Genomic DNA, 21,641 nt, shown 5'->3' on the forward strand with positions numbered 1-21,641 from the left:
TTGCGTCTCAGGGATAAACATTCTATGCTGAGTCTCCTCTACTTCCAGTACTCTGCCCGTGCATTGTGAACTATGACGGGTATAAAGTCCCTTCGGAAAGTAGTCAGACCCCTTCATTTTTCCCACATTTTGTTACGTTACAGCCTTATTTTAAAAACACATTAAATCGCTCCCCCAACAAAACAAAAAAAAACAAGCTACAGTAAATACCCTACAATGACAAAGCGAAAACAGGCTAAGAAATGTTTGCAAATTTATTAAAAATAAACTGAAATATCACATTTACATAAGTATTCAGACCCTTCACTCAGGACATTGTCGAAGCAAATTTGGCAGCGATTACAGCATCGCGTCTTTTGGGGATAACAATACAAGCTTGGCACACTTGTATTTAGGGAGTTCCTCACATTCTTCTCTGCAGACCCTCTCAAGCGCTGTCAGGTTGGATGGGGAGCGTCTCTCCAGAGATGTTCAATCGGGTTCAAGTCCGGGCCATTCAGCAGCTTGTCCCGAAGCCACTCTTGGTCGTTTTCCTGTTGGAAGGTGAATCTGAGCACTCTGGGGCAGGTTTTCATCAAGGATCTCTGTACCTCGCTTCGTTCATCTTTCCCTCGATCCTGACGAGTCTCCCTACCCTGCCGCTGAAAAACATCCCCACAGCATGATGCTGCCATCACCATGCTTCATCGTAGGTATGGTGCCGGGTTTCCTCCAGACGTGACGTTTGGCATTTAGGCCAAAGAGTGCAATCTTGGTTTCATCAGACCAGAGAAACTTGTTTCTCATGTTCTGTGAGTCCTTCAGGTGCCTTTTGGCAAACTAGCAGCGGTCTGTCATGTGCCTTTTACGGAAGAGTGGATTCCATCTAGCCACTCTACCATAAAGGCCTGATTGGTGGAGCGCTGCAGAGATGGTCATCCTCCTGGAAGGTTCTCCCATCTCTACAGAGGAACTCTGGAGCTCTGTCAGTGACCATCGGGTTCTTGGTCACCTCCCTGACCAAGGCCCTTCTCCCCGATTGCTCAGGTTGGCCTGGCTGCCAGCTCTTGGAAGAGTCTTGGTGGTTCCAAACTTATTCCATTAATGAATGATGGAGGACACTGTGTTCTTGGGGACCTTTCATGCTGCAAAATGTTGTATCTTGACACAATCCTGTCTCTGAGCTCTACAGAAAATTATTTTGACCTCATTGCTCGTTTTTTTCTGATATGCACCGTCAACTGTGGGACCGTATATAGACAGGAGTGTGCCCTTCCAAATCATATCCAATCAATTGAATTTACCACAGGTGGAGAAACATCAAGGATGATCATTGGAAACAGGATGCACCTGAGCTCAATTTCGAGTCTCATAGCAAAGGGCCTGAATACTTAAAGTTTGTTTTATTTTTCCTAAATTCACAAGGTAATTATGAAAACCTGTTTTCGCTTTGTCATTATGGGGTATTATGTGTAGATTGCTGAGGATGTTTTATTTAATCCATTTTAGAATAAGGCTGTAAAAGTCAAGGGATCTGAATACTTTAAGGTACTGTATGATTGTAAACTATGATGGATATACAGACACATTACCATTTACGGTCTGATCTACATCATGAAATAGAAATAATGAACCCACAATGCAAATAGCATTTATTTTATTTAGAGGTTAAAAAGTCTTACAATATAGAGCTCCAGAAAAGATCATTTTCAAAAGGAGAAAACAAAACATGCTTTTACTACAGTGGAGAGGGCAGTATTCTCCCAGCATGCAGTGGAGCAGGTTTCTCCTGGGCTTCAGGTTCTGTTGTAAGGGGCCCTACAGACAGAGGAAACTACCAAACCAACACGCAACCTTCCCACAATGGTCATGAGTGAAGCGCACAAAAAGGTTACAGATACATGTGGAAAGATCTAGTTGGCTGGGTTCCTACTTCCTACTACAGGGGCCAATAAAGGTTAGCCTCAGTACCAGACAGTACTCCAGCTAACTATAAAGTGCCAATCTAAACAGAAGCATCCACAACAATCTCACTCATGCACTTCACCCAGGCTGAGAGAACTCCATCTTATCCAGTCAATTGAACTGCTCTAGTCCTTAAAACAGAGACCCGTCTCCTGTTCCTGAACTGCCAAGTACTCAAGCAATCCCTGCTTGACATCTTGTTCATTGTCACATCTTTGTACTTCGATAAAAACATCAACATCGTAATAAACCAGTTATTTCCTGTGATCTCATACACCTTTGCCCATCTCACACCCTGATCTCTCTGAAGGTTTCCGGGACTCTCTCACAGCATCTGTGGCAAGCCCAGGAGAAGCCCTGAGCCAATCAGCATCAGCATCTTTTAAAAAAAGAGCTGAAAAGAAAAAGATCTAAAGGGGGGATTAAATAGATGGGTTGAGAAACAAAACCATTCAGAAACAAAGAGTGGAATCCACTTCCTCAAATCTCCCCACAACTTGAAACCGTTCATCCTTCCTCATGCCCACACTGTGGGGTGCTCCTTTCCCCCTCTGGACTGGCATCAGAGCTTTGACGTCAATAGGGGGCATTGCATCACAGCGCAAGGCTCACACTTTGCATATTGCTAGAAGAAGAAACAGTTAGTCTCACCCACCAGTAAAAACTCTTCCCATAAGTCCCTGGGCTCAGGTGACAAGGGGATGAGTTCAGTGTTCCAAACGTGTCACCATTACAAGAAGCATCACTCCATGATTGCCAGTTGGACTTCCTTTGTCAACGATAGTCTCTCACTGTAAAAGATTTTCCCTATTCAGTTCTATCGGGTTTTTTAGTACAAACCGCATTTAAAACAACTCAAACAGTATGATTTGCAAACACAGAAACCCCCCACCATATCTAAACTGTCTTAAGTCGGCAGCTTTTCTGAGCACTTTTGGATTCTGAATCCTTTATTTTGTTTTCAAATTTCTAAATGAAGAAAAATAGTAAAAATAAAATGCAAAATGTGTTTGTTTTGTTGCTAAATCAAAATGCAGCCATGTTTTGTTTTTTAAACTTTGAATTTGTTTTCTCTTTTTAACGTCCTTTGAAGAAAGTGGTGAATGTGTCGACCCATGGGCATCTGTCACAGTTCTGTTTCTTGGGGAGGCGGGGCACGACCATGCTCTTTCCAGAGGCTACTCTGCCTTCTGCAACTCTCCCCCAGGGGGCGCACAAGGGCTGCGCAGGCTCTTTTGAAGCACGTGGGCATCTGCCGGTTCTATCCTCTTGTAGTAGTTCTTTTTCGTCTCAATGATCTCAAAGCCAAACTTCTGGTAGAAGTCGATTGCAGACTCGTTGCTGATCTGCACATGACTGTCAGGAGGAAGAAAGGGAGTGTGTGAATTAAAGGTCAGGGATGAAGGGATGTGTGGGTGACATTTTCAACTGAACACTGAGGGTCCATCTCAAAAGGTTTCCTCCTTGATATGCACGGATGTGAAAACATAGGTCTGGTGAGAGCTAAGCAAGATGATGTAAGCCCATACCAGGCATTTTCTTTGTCCAGATCTTTCACATCAATGCACATGGAGAGAAAGCCATAAAAAAAGAGATTATAAACTTACAGGTAAATGTTGTCAAAAGTGCCATCCTTCTCACAGATGTTTAACACATGGTTCAGCATCTTCGTTCCTGGTTACAATAAAAGACTAGGAGTTTGACAATATGCAATACACACAGGTTATCATGACCTGATACTGTGTAAACAGTGTAAGAGGATATAAGGAAATATGGTGTGACGCTGGCTATTGCTGGTGTATGAAAATAAGAAAAGATTGAGCCGCACCTATGCCTAATCTGCGGTAGGGCGCTAGGCAGCCCAGTGTCATGATGTACAGTCTCTTCTGGTTCTGAGAGTGGTCCACTCTGCAGCACACTGCCCCGACTGCAATGTCATTGAAGTACGCTGCAAACACAGGGATCAGAGGGCAGGCGTATTACATTAGTGCCATGCTGCAGTTTTTCCTCATATTACACCATCAGTTCACTACCAAAACAAATGCGTCAATATCAAACAAGACTGTGTGGTTGGGCAAGCCTGTCTCGTCTTACCTAGCTTGGCGAGCTCTCCCACTTCGAGCACGTCCTTGTAGAACTTGTCATTGTAGCTGACGGGGAAGATGACCTGGTTGAGGCGTTTCAACTGTTTAATGTTGTGGGGCGTAACGTCCCCCAGCTCGATCCGGCTACTGGAACAAGAGCAGAACGGTCAACCAGCTGGAGACACAGGTGGGGGTGGACTCCAAGCAACAAAGATAGATAATGTGGCACTCCTATTCAGAGTTCCCTCTTCCCAAAAGGCCAACACGCATACACCACAACGCCAGACAAAATCTTCCCCCTAACGCAAAACCATAAATTCAATGGCGCCTGGATGACATGTTAGTTGCAACTAGAAGAAATCTATGTATGTATACACACTTTCCTGTGTGCATTGATCATTTAAGATTAGTCAAGATGCAAATGTCAATCTCTGCAACCAAGAGTTTGTTTTCGTGTCTTCACTGTTTGCCTCAAATTGACCTCCCCCTGGGGAGCGCACAGATGTATTTATAGGGCGGCTCCTTATGTTAAAACCTCTAGGCCGACAACAGCTGCTGCTCACGTGTTCGCCAGCAGTCAGAATAGAGCGGCAGCAGAGATCATGCAACATTGCAGATATTCAAACCTAAGACATCTGCTCTGCGAATTAAAAAACCAGACACCACATCATGAGACCCCATTGGACTTTGTAGACAAGATGGTGTCATGTTAGGAAAACTTGTTAAGTAAACATCAAACTGAAAAACTGGTTTGAATGTTTCAACATCGAATCTACACATCAGTCTTTGTTGATCCACTGATTCCTTTCCTGTTGACACTTTAAAATAGAGCTAGAAATGCCCGAAGTAGTTGGCTACATACAGTAGTAAACATTTGCTGCCTTGTGTCATTCCACCATAAAGATCCTATTAAATTCCTAATTCTAACCATTCCACTTATACTAGCTACTTGTGTGTTACTTACATGAATGAGTAAGGGATGCAGAATGTACCTAGTGTTTGCAAAGCAGCAATGAGGGAACTGATATTTTGTAGGCTTGACAGATAACTGCATAAGATGAACAAAGCACCTAGTTTTATGGTTGATGCTTACGCCCCAAACAGTACAGTTGAACCATTGGGTTATTGAATCATTTAGCTAGGTTGCCTAATAAGCTAGCTAGTTAGCCAAGTTAGCTAGCGAATCAACGTTGCCCTGCTTCACAGAAATCAGTGATACTAGTTAAACATAATTCAAATAAACTGCTGACAAACGTGAACATTATGTTAACGTTAGGTAGTGTGACCACAAATAGAAGGAGCATTGGTGGAGTGACAGTTATCATGTGTTCCATGTTTAAGTTAGCTAGTTAGCGTTAGCTACCTAGCCGCGTGGTTCACTAGTTAAGTAAAGTAGCTAGCTAGTTGGTTGGTTTAACAAGGTTGGAATTGAGAGTGGCGTAAAGTAGCCGAGTAGTAATTATCTATAGCTAGCGACAAAGTAGGACATCGAATTTCAGGTTAGCTAATTAGCTACACGTCACGAACTAACAGGCAGGTTACGAACTTGTCCGACTTTTGTTCAAGCATGGTTCATTTGATGGGTAATGCAGGCACTACTAGCCACACTTAGCAGGTTAACGATGCTATTTGCTAACTAGCTAGCTAGCCAATGACAAACGGTGGTTAGCGAAACGAAAATCACTGTAGTGCCATCATTGGCAGATTATTTTACCCCTAACCGCGCAAAGGGTTTAGCTAGCAGCAGCATTGCAACCACCTCCCCGCCTGTAGAAAAAAGAAAAAAAGAGACAAGAAAAAAAACTTTACTCGTGATAAGAACACAGACATGTCTCTAAATGGCTTTACTCACCCTTTCATTGTAAACGACTGCTATTCCTTAAATTCGATGTGACTAAAGTTCTGAGTAGTTTACGGTTCGGTTGGGGGAATTTTGACAGAGTTAGGGTTGCCTCCCGTTGTACCCTCCACATGTGTTGCTAGCTGTTAGCTTAGCTACCGCACTCCTCCACGGCAGACTGTCAACTCTGACCCCGCATGCGCAGAACGTTAATATGGCTACATATTATTATTAATCCAGTTATTTTTATTAGTCAGTTTGATGAAATGACATAAATATTACTGCTTTTATTATAAAGCAGGTTTTGTGTTTGAAATATTGAAACATTTCGGGATGTTTGTTCTTTAAGTATGGACTGACCTTTGACATTTTTGTTAGATTTTTAAATGTCATTTTTGCACGTTTTTCATTATTCCATTTCTGATCATTTGTGGCGCAACTTGATATTTCATTTAAATTCATAGTATTGTTGTAAACTATCGTCATGCAAATCTCCAGTGTCCCACAGTGCAATCCATCTTTTTTACACGCAACATCAAAAGTATGGGTCTACCGCCATTTTGGATCAAATGCAAAGATATGTTCTCAAAAAAGACCACATAATTCTACTGTTTGTTTTTCTGCCCTCCGTCTATTGTGGAGCCTTCCATCTTTGCTTGATCCGAGCCTCATTTCTAATTGCTGAATAAAATGCTGTGATGCTGCTCATCAGCTGTTCTGTTCTATTGTTGGTGTTTATTTAAATGTCAAACTATATACGAATATCGAGAGAAAGTATTGTCTTTCCCTCTATAGTCTTTGACAGCGCAGTGGGATTGAGCCACAGTGGAATGAATCATTTGCAGTGGTTGTGAGTCACAGCGCTTTGCAAAGCGCTGTGAATGAAGTCAGCTGATCATTTGCTATCGCATGATCGACACTCACATCTTCTCTAGGCAGAGGATCAAGACGGTGGACCGTTTCTTTTCTGAAGGTAGCTATCCCATTGTATTGTCATCATATCAGATTAAATGCAATGTCATTTTTGAAATGCATCAAAATGGCAGAGCAAGCGATTTTGACAGATGACCTACGCTTTAAATCGCCTACAATGTAGCCAACGATGGCTATCCATGAAACTGCATAAATAACCATGTTATTTCACTAAGTCTGATATTGTTTATCATATGAATTTAATAATTGGAAAATACATTTACTTCTGGTCGTGGTGTTTCATTCAAGTGTAGGCCCATTTAAATGAACAAAATGACAAATAACATGGATCAACTGCAGCTAATTATATGAATTAAACATGCTTGCATTATTGGGTTGATTAATCAAATAAATTGCATCGCTGGCAGGGTAGCTTCTCAAATGTCGGGTGTTATTCCGCAAAAAATGCGTAGAAGAAGTCGTGCCTCAGCAGGTAACGTATTTGTCTTTCATTTGATCGATGGATAATTTTTTTATTCGCTACAATGTAACGCGTTATTTTCTGTGACATGGCCAGGGATAGACGTGTCATTTAACTAAAAGAACGGCGATACCTACAGCGCGTGAGCGATGGTGTTTACAAGGTGATTATATTTGACATACATCTTTGGGGCAGTGCAGATAAGCTATTAGGCATACTACAAATGTTATCAAATCCAGATACTCTCTGCATGTGAGATGTGGTATTGTAAATCAAACAATCACTTATTATTCCCATGCTGGTCTTTATTCCCTTGGTGGAAGAGCAGGATGAGCTGGAGATGGTGCAGAGGAGGAAGAATAATTCAATGCAAATAGCATCAGGGCCCCACCATATCCTTACTTGGATGTTGAATTTCTCATCAGAAGTGTCTGCTCATAGGATATGACCTCTTTGGGTGAATCTCAATATTCTAATGTGAGTTCCCATTATCGCCCCCTCCATCTAATGTACTTTTCTGAGAATTGAGGATAGGTTAAAGCAATATTGTGGAATCCCACTGAGGATTGTTTTTTCACCTGTCTAGTGCTATAGATTAGTGCAGTATCAAAGGAAGGAGATGCAACAAGGAAGGGAAAGGAAGCTTCAGGACTATTGAGAATGAGATCCACCCTTTGTGTATTCTATCTTAACAACAAAGAAATAACAGAATAGTTAAAAAGAACAGCTAGTTAAGAGGATGATTGTCCCCAAGTGTTGATTCAGGACCAGTTTTAGTTGCAGCTTTTAGGACTGAGAACAGAGCACTTGAGCCTAGACTTGCCCTTTGGGGCATAGGATCTCAGCCTGTGGGGAGTTGTTGGTAAATATGTGAATCCATTGTGACAAGGGATGCACTGAGTGGATTAGCACTATTTTGTAACATTTTAAAACTCAAACAGGAAGTTCAGTATGAGCTGTTGGGTTTGCAGGATTATGCAACAATTTGGAACCCCCACTTGCTCTAGTTGCATTACGAGACTGATTATGCTTAAGGAAACAATTTCATTAGGCTAAAGGTCCATTGTGTTTTATTACCTTTACACTCACAGAAAGACCTTCCTTACTACGGATTGTTTACGTTAACATTGCAGTACCCCGTGATGGGAGTGTATCCTCGATTTTAAAATGAGTCCATAGAACCTGGAAGCATGTCTGGGTTTTACACTGACTACTTCCCCTACCCCTGGCATTAATCTTTTTCCCCTTAAAGGTTGGGACTTTAGGGAGATGAAGCTGATCCTAGATCTGTTTTAAAGGGAAACTTCTGCCTACATCATACCAGAGATTTGAGCTTTGTAGGTGGCTGCTATAAGACCAGACAAGTACACTTGTGTCAAGGGATTTAAGTTCACTCATCTAGCTTTTTATAGACCGGACTCTGAGTGTGTGAATCCGTATGTCTTGCACAGCATATGAACCACCAAGACACACACTCTGAGTGGACATCCCAATCTTTCCCCACACTAGGATTTTCCACTTCCTCAAATGGCCCCATATAACTTAGCCAGTCATGTGCCACAGTCATGTGATGCCTCATGCATATATTCATAGTCTCTATGCCAAAATCACAATGGAAGTGGTTGATGGGTGAATTATTAATCAGTCTATTTTTTTCTGTATCAGTGTTCTTTAGCTTGTTTTACAAGACAAGTTTGAACCTGTTGTAATCCAAATTGAATTGAACATTCAAGTTAAGATCAAGAGATGAAGAGAAGATGGTCTTACATCTGAAGAACACATATAAATGCTTACTAAGTCTGTCCTGTCCACTGGTGAGAACTGGAGGTCATCCTGAGCCATTGTTGTCTGTATCCTGCAGCTACAGACTAGACCTGTTGGGGGGGCTATTTCTATACAGATGACCCATCTAGCATGGAGGAAAATACCCTCTGTGGTAAGGACGAAAGGGTGGTAAGGGCACTGGAGCAGGAATGGTGTGTGTGTCTACAGAGTGAGTGATGGGGGTTGTTCAATCTCCGTTGTATAGATGCAGGAGTATCAGGAAGCATTAGCCCCCTGTGTTAGAGCACCTGCAGTTTTCTGCCTGTATAGATGACATTAAATCACGACAGATTGTGTGTGTGTGAAAAAAACAACAAAGGGAAGCATAGGCTATTATGCAGCATTTGAGGGAGAAGCATACAGACAGTGGGAAAGAGGGAAGCATAGCCTTCACATAAGGTAGAGAAGAGCACAGAAATACAGTGATGCTTGCCTGGGATCTCCCCTCTAATGTTAGCGTACTGCGTCACACCCGGTGAGAATCGACCAGGGAGGAAGTCCAGAGGGAGCGGGGAGGTGTGTCCTATTTCTCACTTTTGATGCTGGTAAATCGTGAGTCTTCATGTTGGGCTGTAGTCTCTGGGATATCATCATGGTTGCAGATCGGGTAAGGGGTGCTATTGCCATGGTAACAGACCGACTGCGATTTGTATGTGCAGACCAGTGTTTCCCAAAGTCTGGCGTCGGGACCACAAGGGGTGCAGATTTGTTTTTTTGCCATAGCACGACACAGCTGATTCAAAAAAAATTAAAGCTTGCTGATTTGAATCAGCTGTGTGGTACTAGGGCAAAAACCAAAACGTGCACCAGTTGGAGTCCTGAAGACCGAGTTTGGGAAACTGGTGCAGACTGTTTCTGATTGTGTGCTATATATGCAAGTCTCTCAATTGCAGCAAGCTTAATTTTAAACCTATGTGTGGTATGGAATTTTTCTGTGTGTAATCATATGGTTTAGTTATGGTCCTACTCTAGTAGTGTGTATTCTTACAGGCTTTGGTTTTTGATTTCGAGGCTGGTTCTATTTAGTGTTGGAAGAGCGCTGATTGGAATCATCCTAAGGAAGTGTTGCACCTGTCATCTCGTTAGTCGAGGTGATTTTTAAGGGTGGGTATAATTTGTGGAACGTTCCAACAGGAGTCTCTTCCAAAAACTTTAAAGTACAAGCAACACATACAAAGGTGCATGATCAATTCACGTAGCTTACTAGCTGCCGAATAGGCATCAACTCACCACGTAGCTTATTCTTAATGTTTGTCCATAAACTACCAGAGACATTTTTCTGAATTAACGTGGTGAGTGAGAACTTAATGACATTTGCCAACTCCCTACTCGGTATCTTGGCCGTGCTGCTGCTCCAGTTTCAACTGTTCTGCCTGCGGCTATGGAACCCTGACCTGTTCACTGTGATTACTATTATTTGACCATGCTGGTCATTTATGAACATTTGAACATCTTGGCCATGTTCTGTTATAATCTCCACCCGGCACAGCCAGAAGAGGACTGGCCACCCCTCTTAGCCTGGTTCCTCTCTAGGTTTCTTCCTAGGTTTTGGCCTTTCTAGGGAGTTTTTCCTAGCCACCTGCATTGCTTGCTGTTTGGGGTTTTCGACTGGGTTTCTGTACAGCACTTTGATATATCAGCTGATGTAAGAAGGGCTATATAAACAAATTTGATTTGATTTCTTATTCAGCCCCTATACAACTTTGTATGCGTTGTTGGCAATCTTGTTATTTACAAACCTTTAGGAACAGATTCCTGTTGGAACGTTCCACAAATGATACCCACCCCTATTTAAGAGCTGCAGAGCCAATGCTCCAGTTGGCATGAGAAATGTTGGAAGAGCTAGACTGCTGTTTATCTCTTTAAGATTGTGAATACAAAGCATTTTATTTTGTCTCCCTGTTTGATTTGGTTCATGGTTATTTTCACTCCCTAACCAAGTTGGTGTGGGTTTTAGTTGCTGGTAGTGAGGAGGAAACAAAGCTTCTTGAAGCATTGTTTTCCAGCCAATTTAGCCTCATGGTGGATGTCATAAAACCTCGCAGTCAAACACTGAAATGGTTCCAATTTTTTTTTTCTCTCCATTTTATCCATTGTGGATTTTAGAGACACTTCAAATAAGGGCTATGTTTTGATAACTGTAAATCTCTCTTGGACAATGTGACATCAGTATATTCGGTTTTATTTACTCAGTTTTGAAAATGTTGTTGGTATAAATGCAGACATCATGCAAGACTACAAATCCCTGCACGTCATCTCTAGTTGAAACCTTTGCTGTCAGCTACGTTGCTCCAAAATGAAAGGTGTAGTGAACAGTTTAATTTACTGTTCCATATTTTATTTAACTAATATTTGTCTTATTTATGCATTTGGTGTTATTGCACAGAATACGATCCTAGTAGCCATCATATTTATTGATATACAGTCAAACAAAGCACTGCAACATCTTGGACATTTTCCTTACAAGCCAAAATGTTGAATAAAATGCCATTTGAGTTGCTCTGCTCGTTGTCTGTACGGTTGGTGACTCATTTGGCTGAAATGAAGACAATCCACGGCAGAGTATTGTTTACCTGACTTAAGAGCACAGGTACTGAAGTAGAAATGTTTCACCTGGCACATGCTCAAAACCATGCAAATGCCTGTTAGTATGCACTTCGGTCTTGTGCACGTGCCTTTGGTCATGAGCAGACACACCTTAATAGCCACACACAGTCCTGCGTTTGAAGTCTGTTTGTTTAATACTTTCTTGTGGATATTTTGTCTCAAATTTCGACCAGCTGATGGACCAACACCATGGACAATCTGCGTAGTAATTTCAAATATAATTTTGTGACAGACAAGGGACGTTTAGGTTCTTTCTATGTACATGTACATGGAGTACACAATTGAAGGCACTGTCATGTTTCGTGACTAGATGGATATATAGGGAGTTGGATGAGAAGCCTGTTGACCTTCTAATGACTGGGTCAAGTGTCCCAGCCATGACTGTAACCCACTATGGTCTGGGATGCAGTCAACCATAAAAACACAAATCAATACACTTGTATATACAGTGTAACCGTTCTAAAAGTAGAACTGTGGCGTTCCGTCTTCAAAATAACCAGAAGCATTCTTCAGCTGTGCCCCATTCTTCCCAGATTAAAGTAACAGGGTGAGACAATCTTCCTTTATCGTCCTCATTCACACACTTACTCAATTATTCTTTCTCTCCCGCAGATCTAGCCTGTCGGGATGGACCTGTCTAAACTGCCTAAGATCCGGGATGAGGAGAAGGAGAGCGAGTTTGGATACGTCCATGGAGTATCCGGCCCAGGTCACTATCACTCAAATGGATCTGTCACCAGTACCTCTGTTTAGCCTTCAAAGGTTTTAGCTGATGACGAGCCCCATCTATATCTGTTGTAGTAGGCTAAGCTGTTTCCACCAATATTGCTTCCACTAATCTGGGGGTTAAGTTTGGACTAGACATCACATCTGTCTCTCTTGCATGTGTTTGCCTGCTGTGTGACCTCTGACCTGTGTTGTGCCCTGGCTGTGCTGTAGTGGTGACGGCCACTGCCATGGCGGGAGCGGCCATGTATGAGTTGGTGAGAGTGGGCCACAGTGAGCTGGTGGGAGAGATCATCAGGCTGGAGGGAGACATGGCCACCATCCAGGTTTACGAGGAGACATGTATCCTAACGGGTTATATTGCACTGTTACTGCACTTGACTGTGGCGGTGTCCCAAAATGGCACCCTATTCCGTACGTAGTGCACTACTGTAAAAGTGTTCTGTAAAAGGAGCAAGGTGTCATTTGGGATAAAAATGTTTTACTGTACCTGACTGTCTATATACTCCCTTTAGATAGGTAGGGGTGTGTACACACCTACTGTATCTGTACATGATCACCTATCATTACTGAAACTATTTCTCTGGTACATACAATTCCTTGCAAAAGTATTCATCCCCCTTAGTGTTTTTCCTATTTTGTTGCATTACAACCTGTAATTTAAATAGATTTTAATTTGCATTTCATGTAATGGACAGACACAAAATAGTCCAAATTGGTGAAGTGAAATGGAAAAAACAACATGCTTCTAAATAGTAAAAAACAGAAAAGTGGTGCGTGCATACAGTATGTATTCACCCCTTTGCTATGAAGCCACTGAAAAAGATCTGGTGCAACCAATTACCTTCAGAAGTTGCATAATTAGTTAGATTGCACACAGGTGGACTTTATTTAAGTGTCACATGATCTGTGTGTGTGTATGATATATATATATATATATCACACACACCTGTTCTGAAAGTCCCCAGAGTCTGCAACACCACTAAGCAAGGCACACCACCAAGCAAGCTGCACCATGAAGACCAAGGAGCTCCCCAAACAGGTCAGGGAGAAGTACAGATCAGGGTTGGGTTATAAAAAATATCTGAAACTTTGAACATCCCACGGAGCACCATTAAATCCATTATTAAAAAATGGAAAGAATATGGCACCAGTGGCCAGAAAAAAGCCATTGCTTAAAGAAGAAAATAAGCAAACACGTTTGGTATCCGCCAGAAGGCATGTGGGAGACTCCCCAAGTATATGGAAGATGGTACTCTGGTCAGATGAGACACAAATTAAGCTTTTTGACCATCAAGGAAAACTCTGTCTGCAAACCCAACACCTCTTATCACCCCTAGAACACCATTCCCACAGTGAAGCATGGTGGTGGCAGCATCATGCTGTGGGGATATTTTTTATCAGCAGTAACTGGGAAACTGGTCAGAATTGAAGGAATGATAGATGGCACTAAATACAGGGAAAGTCTTGAGGAAAACCTTTGTCTTCCAGAGATTTGAGACTGGGACAGAGGTTCACCTTCCAGCAGGACAATGACCCTAAGCATACTGCTAAAGCAATGCTCGAGTGGTTTAAGGGGAAACATTTAAATGTCTTGGAATGGCCTAGTCAAAGCCCAGACCTCAATCCAATTGACAATCTGTGGTATGCCTTAAAGATCGCTGTACACCAGAGGAACCCATCCAACTTGAAGGAGCTGGAGCAGTTTTGCCTTGAAGAATGGGCAAAAATCCCAGTGGCTAGATGTGCCAAGCTTATGGAGAAACACCCCAAGAGACTTGAAGCTGTAATTGCTGCAAAAGTTGGCTCTACAAATGATTGACATTAGGGGGGGTGAATAGTTATGCACGCTGAAGTTCAGTTTTTTTATATAAAAATATAATAATATAAAATAATATAATAATAATAATAAAAAATATTTTGCATTTTCAAAGTGGTAGACATGTTGTGTAAATCAAATTATACAACCCCCCCAAAATCCATTTTAATTCCAGCTTGTAAGGCAACAAAATAGGAAAAATGCCAAGGGGGTGAATACTTTCGCAAGCCACTGTACACGCGGGCCATGTCCAGATACCCATAATAGTGTACTACATACTTAAACTGCATACTATTTACTCATTGTTGCATACTATTTAGCACATACCATTTAGTTAAAAGTATGCAGTATGCCATGGCTGCAACGCAGTAGCGGCTCCTGATTGGCTGAGTAGATTGGGGGGGCCGAGTGCAGGAGGATTTTTCCAAATTCAACAGACATGCATCGCATTAAGTGGCCTGAAAGTATCTCATTACCAATTGAATTCATTTCTTTAATCTATGAATATGAATGGAGTTATAAGCCTACTCAGGCTGGTTATAGGCAGACCATCACATTCAACCTATACTGTAGACCATATAGCCCATCTATCCTATTTAAAAAGGGCTGAAGACACAAACAGATCATTTGGTTCCATTTCAACATATTTATTTATTAGTGAAACCAAAGTGCTGTAACACAAATTCAATCAAATAGCCTAGTACACACACCAACACTTTTCAAATGTTCAAATCAGAAGGCTATTGCACAGAAAAATGTTGAGTCAGGTGCATGTTGAGTCAGGTGCATGTTGAGTCAGGTGCATGTTGAGTCAGGTGCATGTTGAGTCAGGTGCATGTTGAGTCAGGTGCATGTTGAGTCAGGTGCATGTTGAGTCAGGTGCATGTTGAGTCAGGTGCATGTTGAGTCAGGTGCATGTTGAGTCAGGTGCATGTTGAGTCAGGTGCATGGCAAATTCAGAACTGCTGGACAGCAATGTAAAAATAAAGCACTGATCATTGAGAACGAGATCAGAATGCTTGCCCAGGCTTGATCCATTAACACATGGTGTGTTCCTGAGCGTTGTCACAGCGGGCGTGTCTGTTGGGGACCCAGTGCTGCGGACTGGAAAGCCTCTGTCTGTGGAGCTGGGCCCAGGCATCATGGGCTCCATCTTTGATGGTATCCAGCGCCCCCTAAAGGACATCAATGACCTAACACAGAGCATCTACATCCCCCGCGGAGTCAACATCGGAGCCCTCAACCGAGACCTGAAATGGGAGTTCTCCCCCGTCAAGAGCTTACGGGTGGGTGTGTCCTACTACTCTGTCAATGTTTTAATAAAAGTGTTGCGTGGTTTACATTATACAAAGTTTGAAGTGACCCTAGAGCAGAGTTTCCCAAACTTAGTCCTGGGGCCCACCTGGGTTCACATTTTGGTTTTTGCCCTAGCACTACACAGCTGATTCAAATAACCAACTCATCACCAAGCTTTGATTGATTATTTGAATCCACTGTGTCGTGCTAGGGCGAAAACCAAAATGTGCACCCACGTGGGACCCCCTGACCCGAGTTTGGGGAAACCCTGCCTTAGAGCACATGCTGAACAACATAAACATTGAATTGTTCAGCATTAACCCCTCATCACCGCTCTCTCTTTCTTAGGTGGGCAGTCACATCACAGGGGGTGATATCTACGGGATGGTGTTTGAGAACTCCCTTATCAAGCACAAGATCATGCTGCCCCCGAGGAACAGAGGAACTGTCACCTATGTGGCTCCCCCCGGAAACTATGACGTCTCGGTTAGTCCCACCTCCCTAGTCTCAATCCATAGTAATGCATTTGTGGAAATGTATTTGGACTGAGGGTTTGTTGTGTGTTTCAGGACGTGGTGTTGGAGCTGGAGTTTGAGGGTATGAAGGAGAAGTTCACCATGGTCCAGGTCTGGCCAGTGCGACAGATTCGCCCGGTCACAGAGAAGTTACCGGCCAATCACCCACTGCTGACCGGACAGAGAGTACTGGACGCCCTCTTCCCGTGAGTCCCCTTTCTCTTACTCCACCTTTCCCTCTTTTTCTGTCACCATTCTCCATCTCTGCTTCTGGGAAACTCTCTCACCACTCTCCCTCTCCACCTTTTCCTCGTTCTCCATCTTCAAGGACATTATCAGAATGTCCTTTCTTATCTGTCTTTGCTATTCTGCTTCAAGGAAACTCCATTACTACTTAACTGTTTCTGCCAATATACTCAACCACTGCTTCCATCTCCCTGCCCCTGGTCTGTTCTGCTTGTCTACCTGTCTGTCTCTGTGTCCAGGTGTGTCCAGGGAGGGACCACAGCCATCCCCGGAGCTTTTGGCTGTGGTAAAACTGTCATCTCCCAGTCCCTGTCCAAGTACTCCAACAGTGACGTCATCGTCTACGTAGGCTGCGGGGAGCGCGGGAACGAGATGTCAGAAGTATTGCGAGATTTCCCCGAGGTTGGTGGTGTTATGTTATTGGATTATCATGATCATCACTATTACCCTTAGCCTGTTTCCAATTGGATATAAGGATGATTGACAGTGTGTCTGTTCAATAGCTGACCATGGAGGTGGATGGGAAGACTGAGAGCATCATGAAGAGAACAGCGCTGGTGGCCAACACCTCCAACATGCCTGTGGCTGCCAGAGAGGCCTCCATCTACACCGGTAAGAACCCATCACAGGGCCTAGAACACAACACGTCACACCTCCCAGCCAATAGCAGTCCTGAGACCAAAACATGGAGCACACCCCCTAACCAATCACCTACTTATCGGCTGTGTGTACCTGTAGGGATCACACTGTCAGAGTACTTCAGGGACATGGGCTACAACGTGAGCATGATGGCTGACTCCACCTCTCGATGGGCCGAGGCTCTCAGGGAGATCTCTGGTCGACTGGCTGAGATGCCCGCTGGTGAGTGGATGCTGGTAACACCCAAAATACAATTTAAAGCAATGTAAAGAACAACTTCTAAGGCTAGTGGGGTGAACTAGTTCTAAATCAGCTGGTCATAAAGAAGACACATTTTGTGTATGTCCACAGACAGTGGTTATCCTGCCTACCTGGGTGCCCGTCTAGCGTCATTCTACGAGCGTGCTGGCAGGGTGAAGTGTCTGGGCAACCCAGAGAGAGAGGGCAGCGTCAGCATCGTGGGGGCGTGAGTACAGTTAACCTGCCAACACAATCTATCCACGCTGGAATAGACAGAAGTGGAGTGCTTCTTCTCTCGCTATAACCACATGTTACTGTTATTCTGTCCCCCTTCAGTGTGTCTCCCCCTGGTGGTGACTTCTCTGATCCTGTGACATCAGCTACCCTGGGTATCGTGCAGGTATGAATACAGCCTGTTTCTATCTGGCTCTGATAGACCACACTCATACATATGGAGCAAAGAAATAAAGATCAGCTTTAGGGATTATCAATCCTTAACTTCATCCTCTTTTTCTCTACCTCTACCTGCCTCCATCGTTTCTCACTCACTCACACTCACTCACTCACTCACACACACACACACACACACACAGGTGTTCTGGGGTCTGGATAAGAAGCTGGCCCAGAGGAAGCACTTTCCGTCAGTCAACTGGCTGATCAGCTACAGTAAGTACACGCGGGCGCTAGACGAGTACTACGACAAGCACTTCCCTGAGTTCGTCCCGCTGCGCACCAAGGCCAAGGAGATTCTGCAAGAGGAGGAGGACCTGGCTGAGATCGTACAGCTGGTCGGCAAGGTGAGGGGGAGCGAAGGGCATGGTGAAGAAAGAGAAGGCAGGGATAACCAATGGCCGCCAGTCCACCCATTATGCCATCATTGCTCTATTCATTCCTATGTGCTCTCTTTCGTTGTGAAGTCTTATCCCTGAGTAGATGAAAGAAACATGGAGAATGCGTATGAATTTCCAGTTGCCCAGCGTTTTTAGATCTGTGTAATTTGAAGGGAGGATGGAACTTAATGTTGTCCTTGCTGTCTTGGTGACAGGCCTCGCTGGCTGAAACTGATAAGATCACCCTGGAGGTGGCCAAGCTCCTCAAGGATGACTTCCTGCAACAGAACGGTTACACCCCCTATGACCGGTAACACACAGTGTCACTGTCTGACATACTCAAATATTTCTGGCAAATACCGAAAGACTACAACTGTAACTCTCTGCCCTCTAAACTCCCTACAGGTTCTGTCCCTTCTATAAGACTGTTGGCATCCTGTCCAACATAATAGCCTTCTATGATATGGCACGGCACGCAGTGGAGACCACGGCTCAGAGCGACAACAAGGTCACCTGGTCCATGATCAGAGAACACCTGGGAGAGATCCTCTACAGACTCAGCTCCATGAAGTTCAAGGTACAGCAGCAGTCTGACAGTTTCTCCATCTCTGTGTGTGTTCTTTGTCTTTCTTTCTACTTGTTTTATCTTCCCTCCTTGTCTTTCTATGTATCTGTCTGTCTTTCCCTGTATCTGTCTGTTTTTCCCTGGATCTGTCTGTCTTTCCCTGGATCTGTCTGTCTTTCTATGTAATCTCCATCTGAGTATTTCTCTTGCTGTTTATCTGTATTTTGGTATCTTTGTGGTGTTGTCTCTGTTTCTCAGTCTCTGTGTTACTCTGTATGTCTGGCCTGTTATAGGACCCATCCTCTGTTACTCTGTATGTCTGGCCTGTTATAGGACCCAGCCTCTGTTACTCTGTATGTCTGGCCTGTTATAGGACCCATCCTCTGTTACTCTGTATGTCTGGCCTGTTAGGACCCAACCTCTGTTACTCTGTATGTCTGGTCTGTTATAGGACCCATCCTCTGTTACTCTGTATGTCTGGCCTGTTAGGACCCAACCTCTGTTACTCTGTATGTCTAGTCTGTTATAGGACCCATCCTCTGTTACTCTGTATGTCTGGCCTGTTATAGGACCCATCCTCTGTGTTCCTGTATGTCTGTGTTAGGACACATCCTCTCTGTATGTCTGGCCTGTTATAGGACCCATCCTCTGTGTTACTCTGTATGTCTGGCCTGTTATAGGACCCATCCTCTGTGTTACTCTGTATGTCTGGCCTGTTATAGGACCCATCCTCTGTGTTACTCTGTATGTCTGGCCTGTTATAGGACCCATCCTCTGTGTTACTCTGTATGTCTGGCCTGTTATAGGACCCAGCCTCTGTTACTCTGTATGTCTGGCCTGTTATAGAACCCATTCTCTGTGTTACTGTTTCTGGCCTGTTATAGGACCCATCCTCTGTGTTACTCTGTATGTCTGGCCTGTTATAGGACCCATCCTCTGCTACTCTGTATGTCTGGCCTGTTAGGACCGATCCTCTGTGTTACTCTGTATTGACTAGTCTGTTATAGGACCCAGCCTCTGTTACTCTGTATGTCTAGTCTGTTATAGGACCCAGCCTCTGTTACTCTGTATGTCTGGCCTGTTAGGACCCATCCTCTGTGTTACTCTGTATGTCTAGTCTGTTATAGGACCCATCCTCTGTTACTCTGTATGTCTGGCCTGTTATAGAACCCATCCTGTGTTACTGTTTCTGGCCTGTTATAGGACCCAGTGAAGGAGGGAGAGACCAAGATCAAGGCTGATTACGCCCAGCTGCTGGAGGACATGCAGAACTCCTTCCGCAGCCTGGAGGACTGAGCCCCCGACCCCTCATCCCAGGGGCAGTGCATGTCTGCCCCCCCCCCTCCCTGCAGATACCTCCACTGCAGCCTGGAGGACTGAGCCCCCGACCCCTCATCTCAGGGGCAGTGCATGTCTGTGTGTCCCCCCTCTCTCTCTGCAGATACCTCCACTGCAGCCTCACATTCCATTTCCTTGTGTTTACACCCAACCTGCCATCAGTTTACCCAATGTGTGTTTGTGTGGGCAAAAACAGAAGGAAATGTAGTGTTCTTGTATTATGTTGCCTCCGTGTCTTTTCCCCAGCATGGTCAAAGATCTGCCCCATTACCTGCGTGTGTATGTTTACATGTCTTTGTGTGTGTGAGAGACAGTTCATCTCACTCTTAACCCCTGCACTGCCTATCCCTCCCCGTTTGTTTTGCACATGGTCTCTGGCCCTAGCTGTGCACCTGACGATGTCAGTTGATGTAATTATAGCTCAATACCCCCTCTATCTGTACAGAAGATTAACATGAAATACTTAAGCAGAGTGACTATTTATTGCAGGTGTGTGATGTGGACATCGCCTGGGCTGGTTGTTGTTTTTCTTATGATAGTGATTTACGTGGTGTAGTCTTGTACGTGTGTAAGAGGTGGGCTCTCTTGTCCTCTCCTTTCCACTGCTCATCCAGGCTGTATCACAACCGGTCGTGATTAAGAGTTGCATTGGGCGGTGCACAATTGGCAGCAGCGTCGTCCGGGTTTGTCCGGGGTAGGCCATCATTGTAAATAAGAATTTGTTCTTAACTGACTTGCCTAGTTAAATAAAAAATAGGATAAGTGTTTGAGTCCCAAAGAATAAAATGTGTAAAATGAAATAAAGCAACAAAACAAAATGGTGAATGTCGTGACTGTGTGATTCAGTAGATGTCAGTCTTCTCTGCATGTTCTGTACATGTAATCAAGAGATTGCTGCTAGTGTATGATACGTTGATAGTTTGTGTGTGCCGTACCAACAATAGTAGTAGTGAACACAGAGATCAGATGCAGTCATGTAGTGTAAGAGTGACAGTAAATGTGTCTGGTACTGCTGGTTAAACTAGTATTGCTACGTGCATTCCCCTCAACTACATTTCAGTCACTAAAAGTAATGTACATACAGTTGAAGTCGGAAGTTTACATACACCTTAGCCAAATACACTGCTCAAAAAAATAAAGGGGAACACTTCAACAACACAATGTAACTCCAAGTCAATCACGCTTCTGTGAAATCAAACTGTCCACTTAGGAAGCAACACTGATTGACAAATTTCACATGCTGTTGTGCAAATGGAATAGACTACATGTGGAAATTATAGGCAATTAGCAAGACACCCCCAATAAAGGAGTGGTTCTGCAGGTGGTGACCACAGACCACTTCTCAGTTCCTATGCTTCCTGGCTGATGTTTTGGTCACTTTTGAATGCTGGCGGTGCTTTCACTCTAGTGGTAGCATGAGACGGAGTCTACAACCCACACAAGTGGCTCAGGTAGTGCAGCTCATCCAGGATGGAACATCAATGCGAGCTGTGGCAAGAAGGTTTGCTGTGTCTGTCAGCGTAGTGTCCAGAGCATGGAGGCGCTACATCAGGAGATGTGGAGGAGGCCGTAGGAGGGCAACAACCCAGCAGCAGGACCGCTACCTCTGCCTTTGTGCAAGGAGGAGCATGCCAGAGCCCTGCAAAATGACCTCCAGCAGGCCACAAATGTGTCTGCTCAAACGGTCAGAAACAGACTCCATGAGGGTGGTATGAGGGCCCAACGTCCACAGGTG

General features: G+C 43.9%; 2 protein-coding genes across 5 annotated transcripts; one reads left to right on the top strand and one right to left on the bottom strand.

Moving 5' to 3' along the window:
* Positions 1–1,619: 1,619 nt before the first annotated feature.
* Positions 1,620–6,063, bottom strand: LOC112215417 (N-alpha-acetyltransferase 50). Of its 2 annotated transcripts, none has more exons than XM_024374439.2 (5): positions 5,881–6,063; positions 4,039–4,172; positions 3,773–3,892; positions 3,552–3,618; positions 1,620–3,300 (listed from the first exon to the last, which is right to left on the bottom strand). In XM_024374439.2, the coding sequence occupies exons 1-5, from the start codon at positions 5,886–5,888 to the stop codon at positions 3,123–3,125; spliced, it is 507 nt and encodes a 168-aa protein (XP_024230207.1). In that variant the 5' UTR covers positions 5,889–6,063; the 3' UTR covers positions 1,620–3,122. The 2 variants fall into 2 exon arrangements, with proteins under 2 accessions (XP_024230207.1, XP_024230206.1); XM_024374438.2 differs by having other exon boundaries at positions 4,039–4,175; positions 5,881–6,062.
* A 522-nt stretch (positions 6,064–6,585) lies between these two features.
* On the top strand, positions 6,586–20,725 carry LOC112215418 (V-type proton ATPase catalytic subunit A). 3 transcript variants are annotated; one of them, XM_024374440.2, is made up of 15 exons: positions 6,586–6,841; positions 12,305–12,401; positions 12,632–12,760; positions 15,309–15,523; positions 15,882–16,019; positions 16,103–16,254; positions 16,534–16,696; positions 16,798–16,906; positions 17,033–17,155; positions 17,285–17,399; positions 17,510–17,573; positions 17,767–17,970; positions 18,219–18,313; positions 18,409–18,580; positions 19,772–20,725. In XM_024374440.2, exons 2-15 carry the CDS (start codon positions 12,320–12,322, stop codon positions 19,862–19,864), a joined length of 1,854 nt encoding a protein of 617 aa, XP_024230208.1. In that variant the 5' UTR covers positions 6,586–6,841; positions 12,305–12,319; the 3' UTR covers positions 19,865–20,725. The 3 variants fall into 3 exon arrangements, with proteins under 3 accessions (XP_024230208.1, XP_024230209.1, XP_024230210.1); XM_024374441.2 differs by lacking the exon at positions 6,586–6,841 and adding an exon at positions 9,608–9,692; XM_024374442.2 differs by lacking the exon at positions 6,586–6,841 and adding an exon at positions 10,283–10,377.
* Positions 20,726–21,641: the final 916 nt, after the last annotated feature.

Source organism: Oncorhynchus tshawytscha, linkage group LG16 (assembly GCF_018296145.1).
Source record: "Oncorhynchus tshawytscha isolate Ot180627B linkage group LG16, Otsh_v2.0, whole genome shotgun sequence".
NCBI classification, from domain to species: domain Eukaryota; kingdom Metazoa; phylum Chordata; class Actinopteri; order Salmoniformes; family Salmonidae; genus Oncorhynchus; species Oncorhynchus tshawytscha.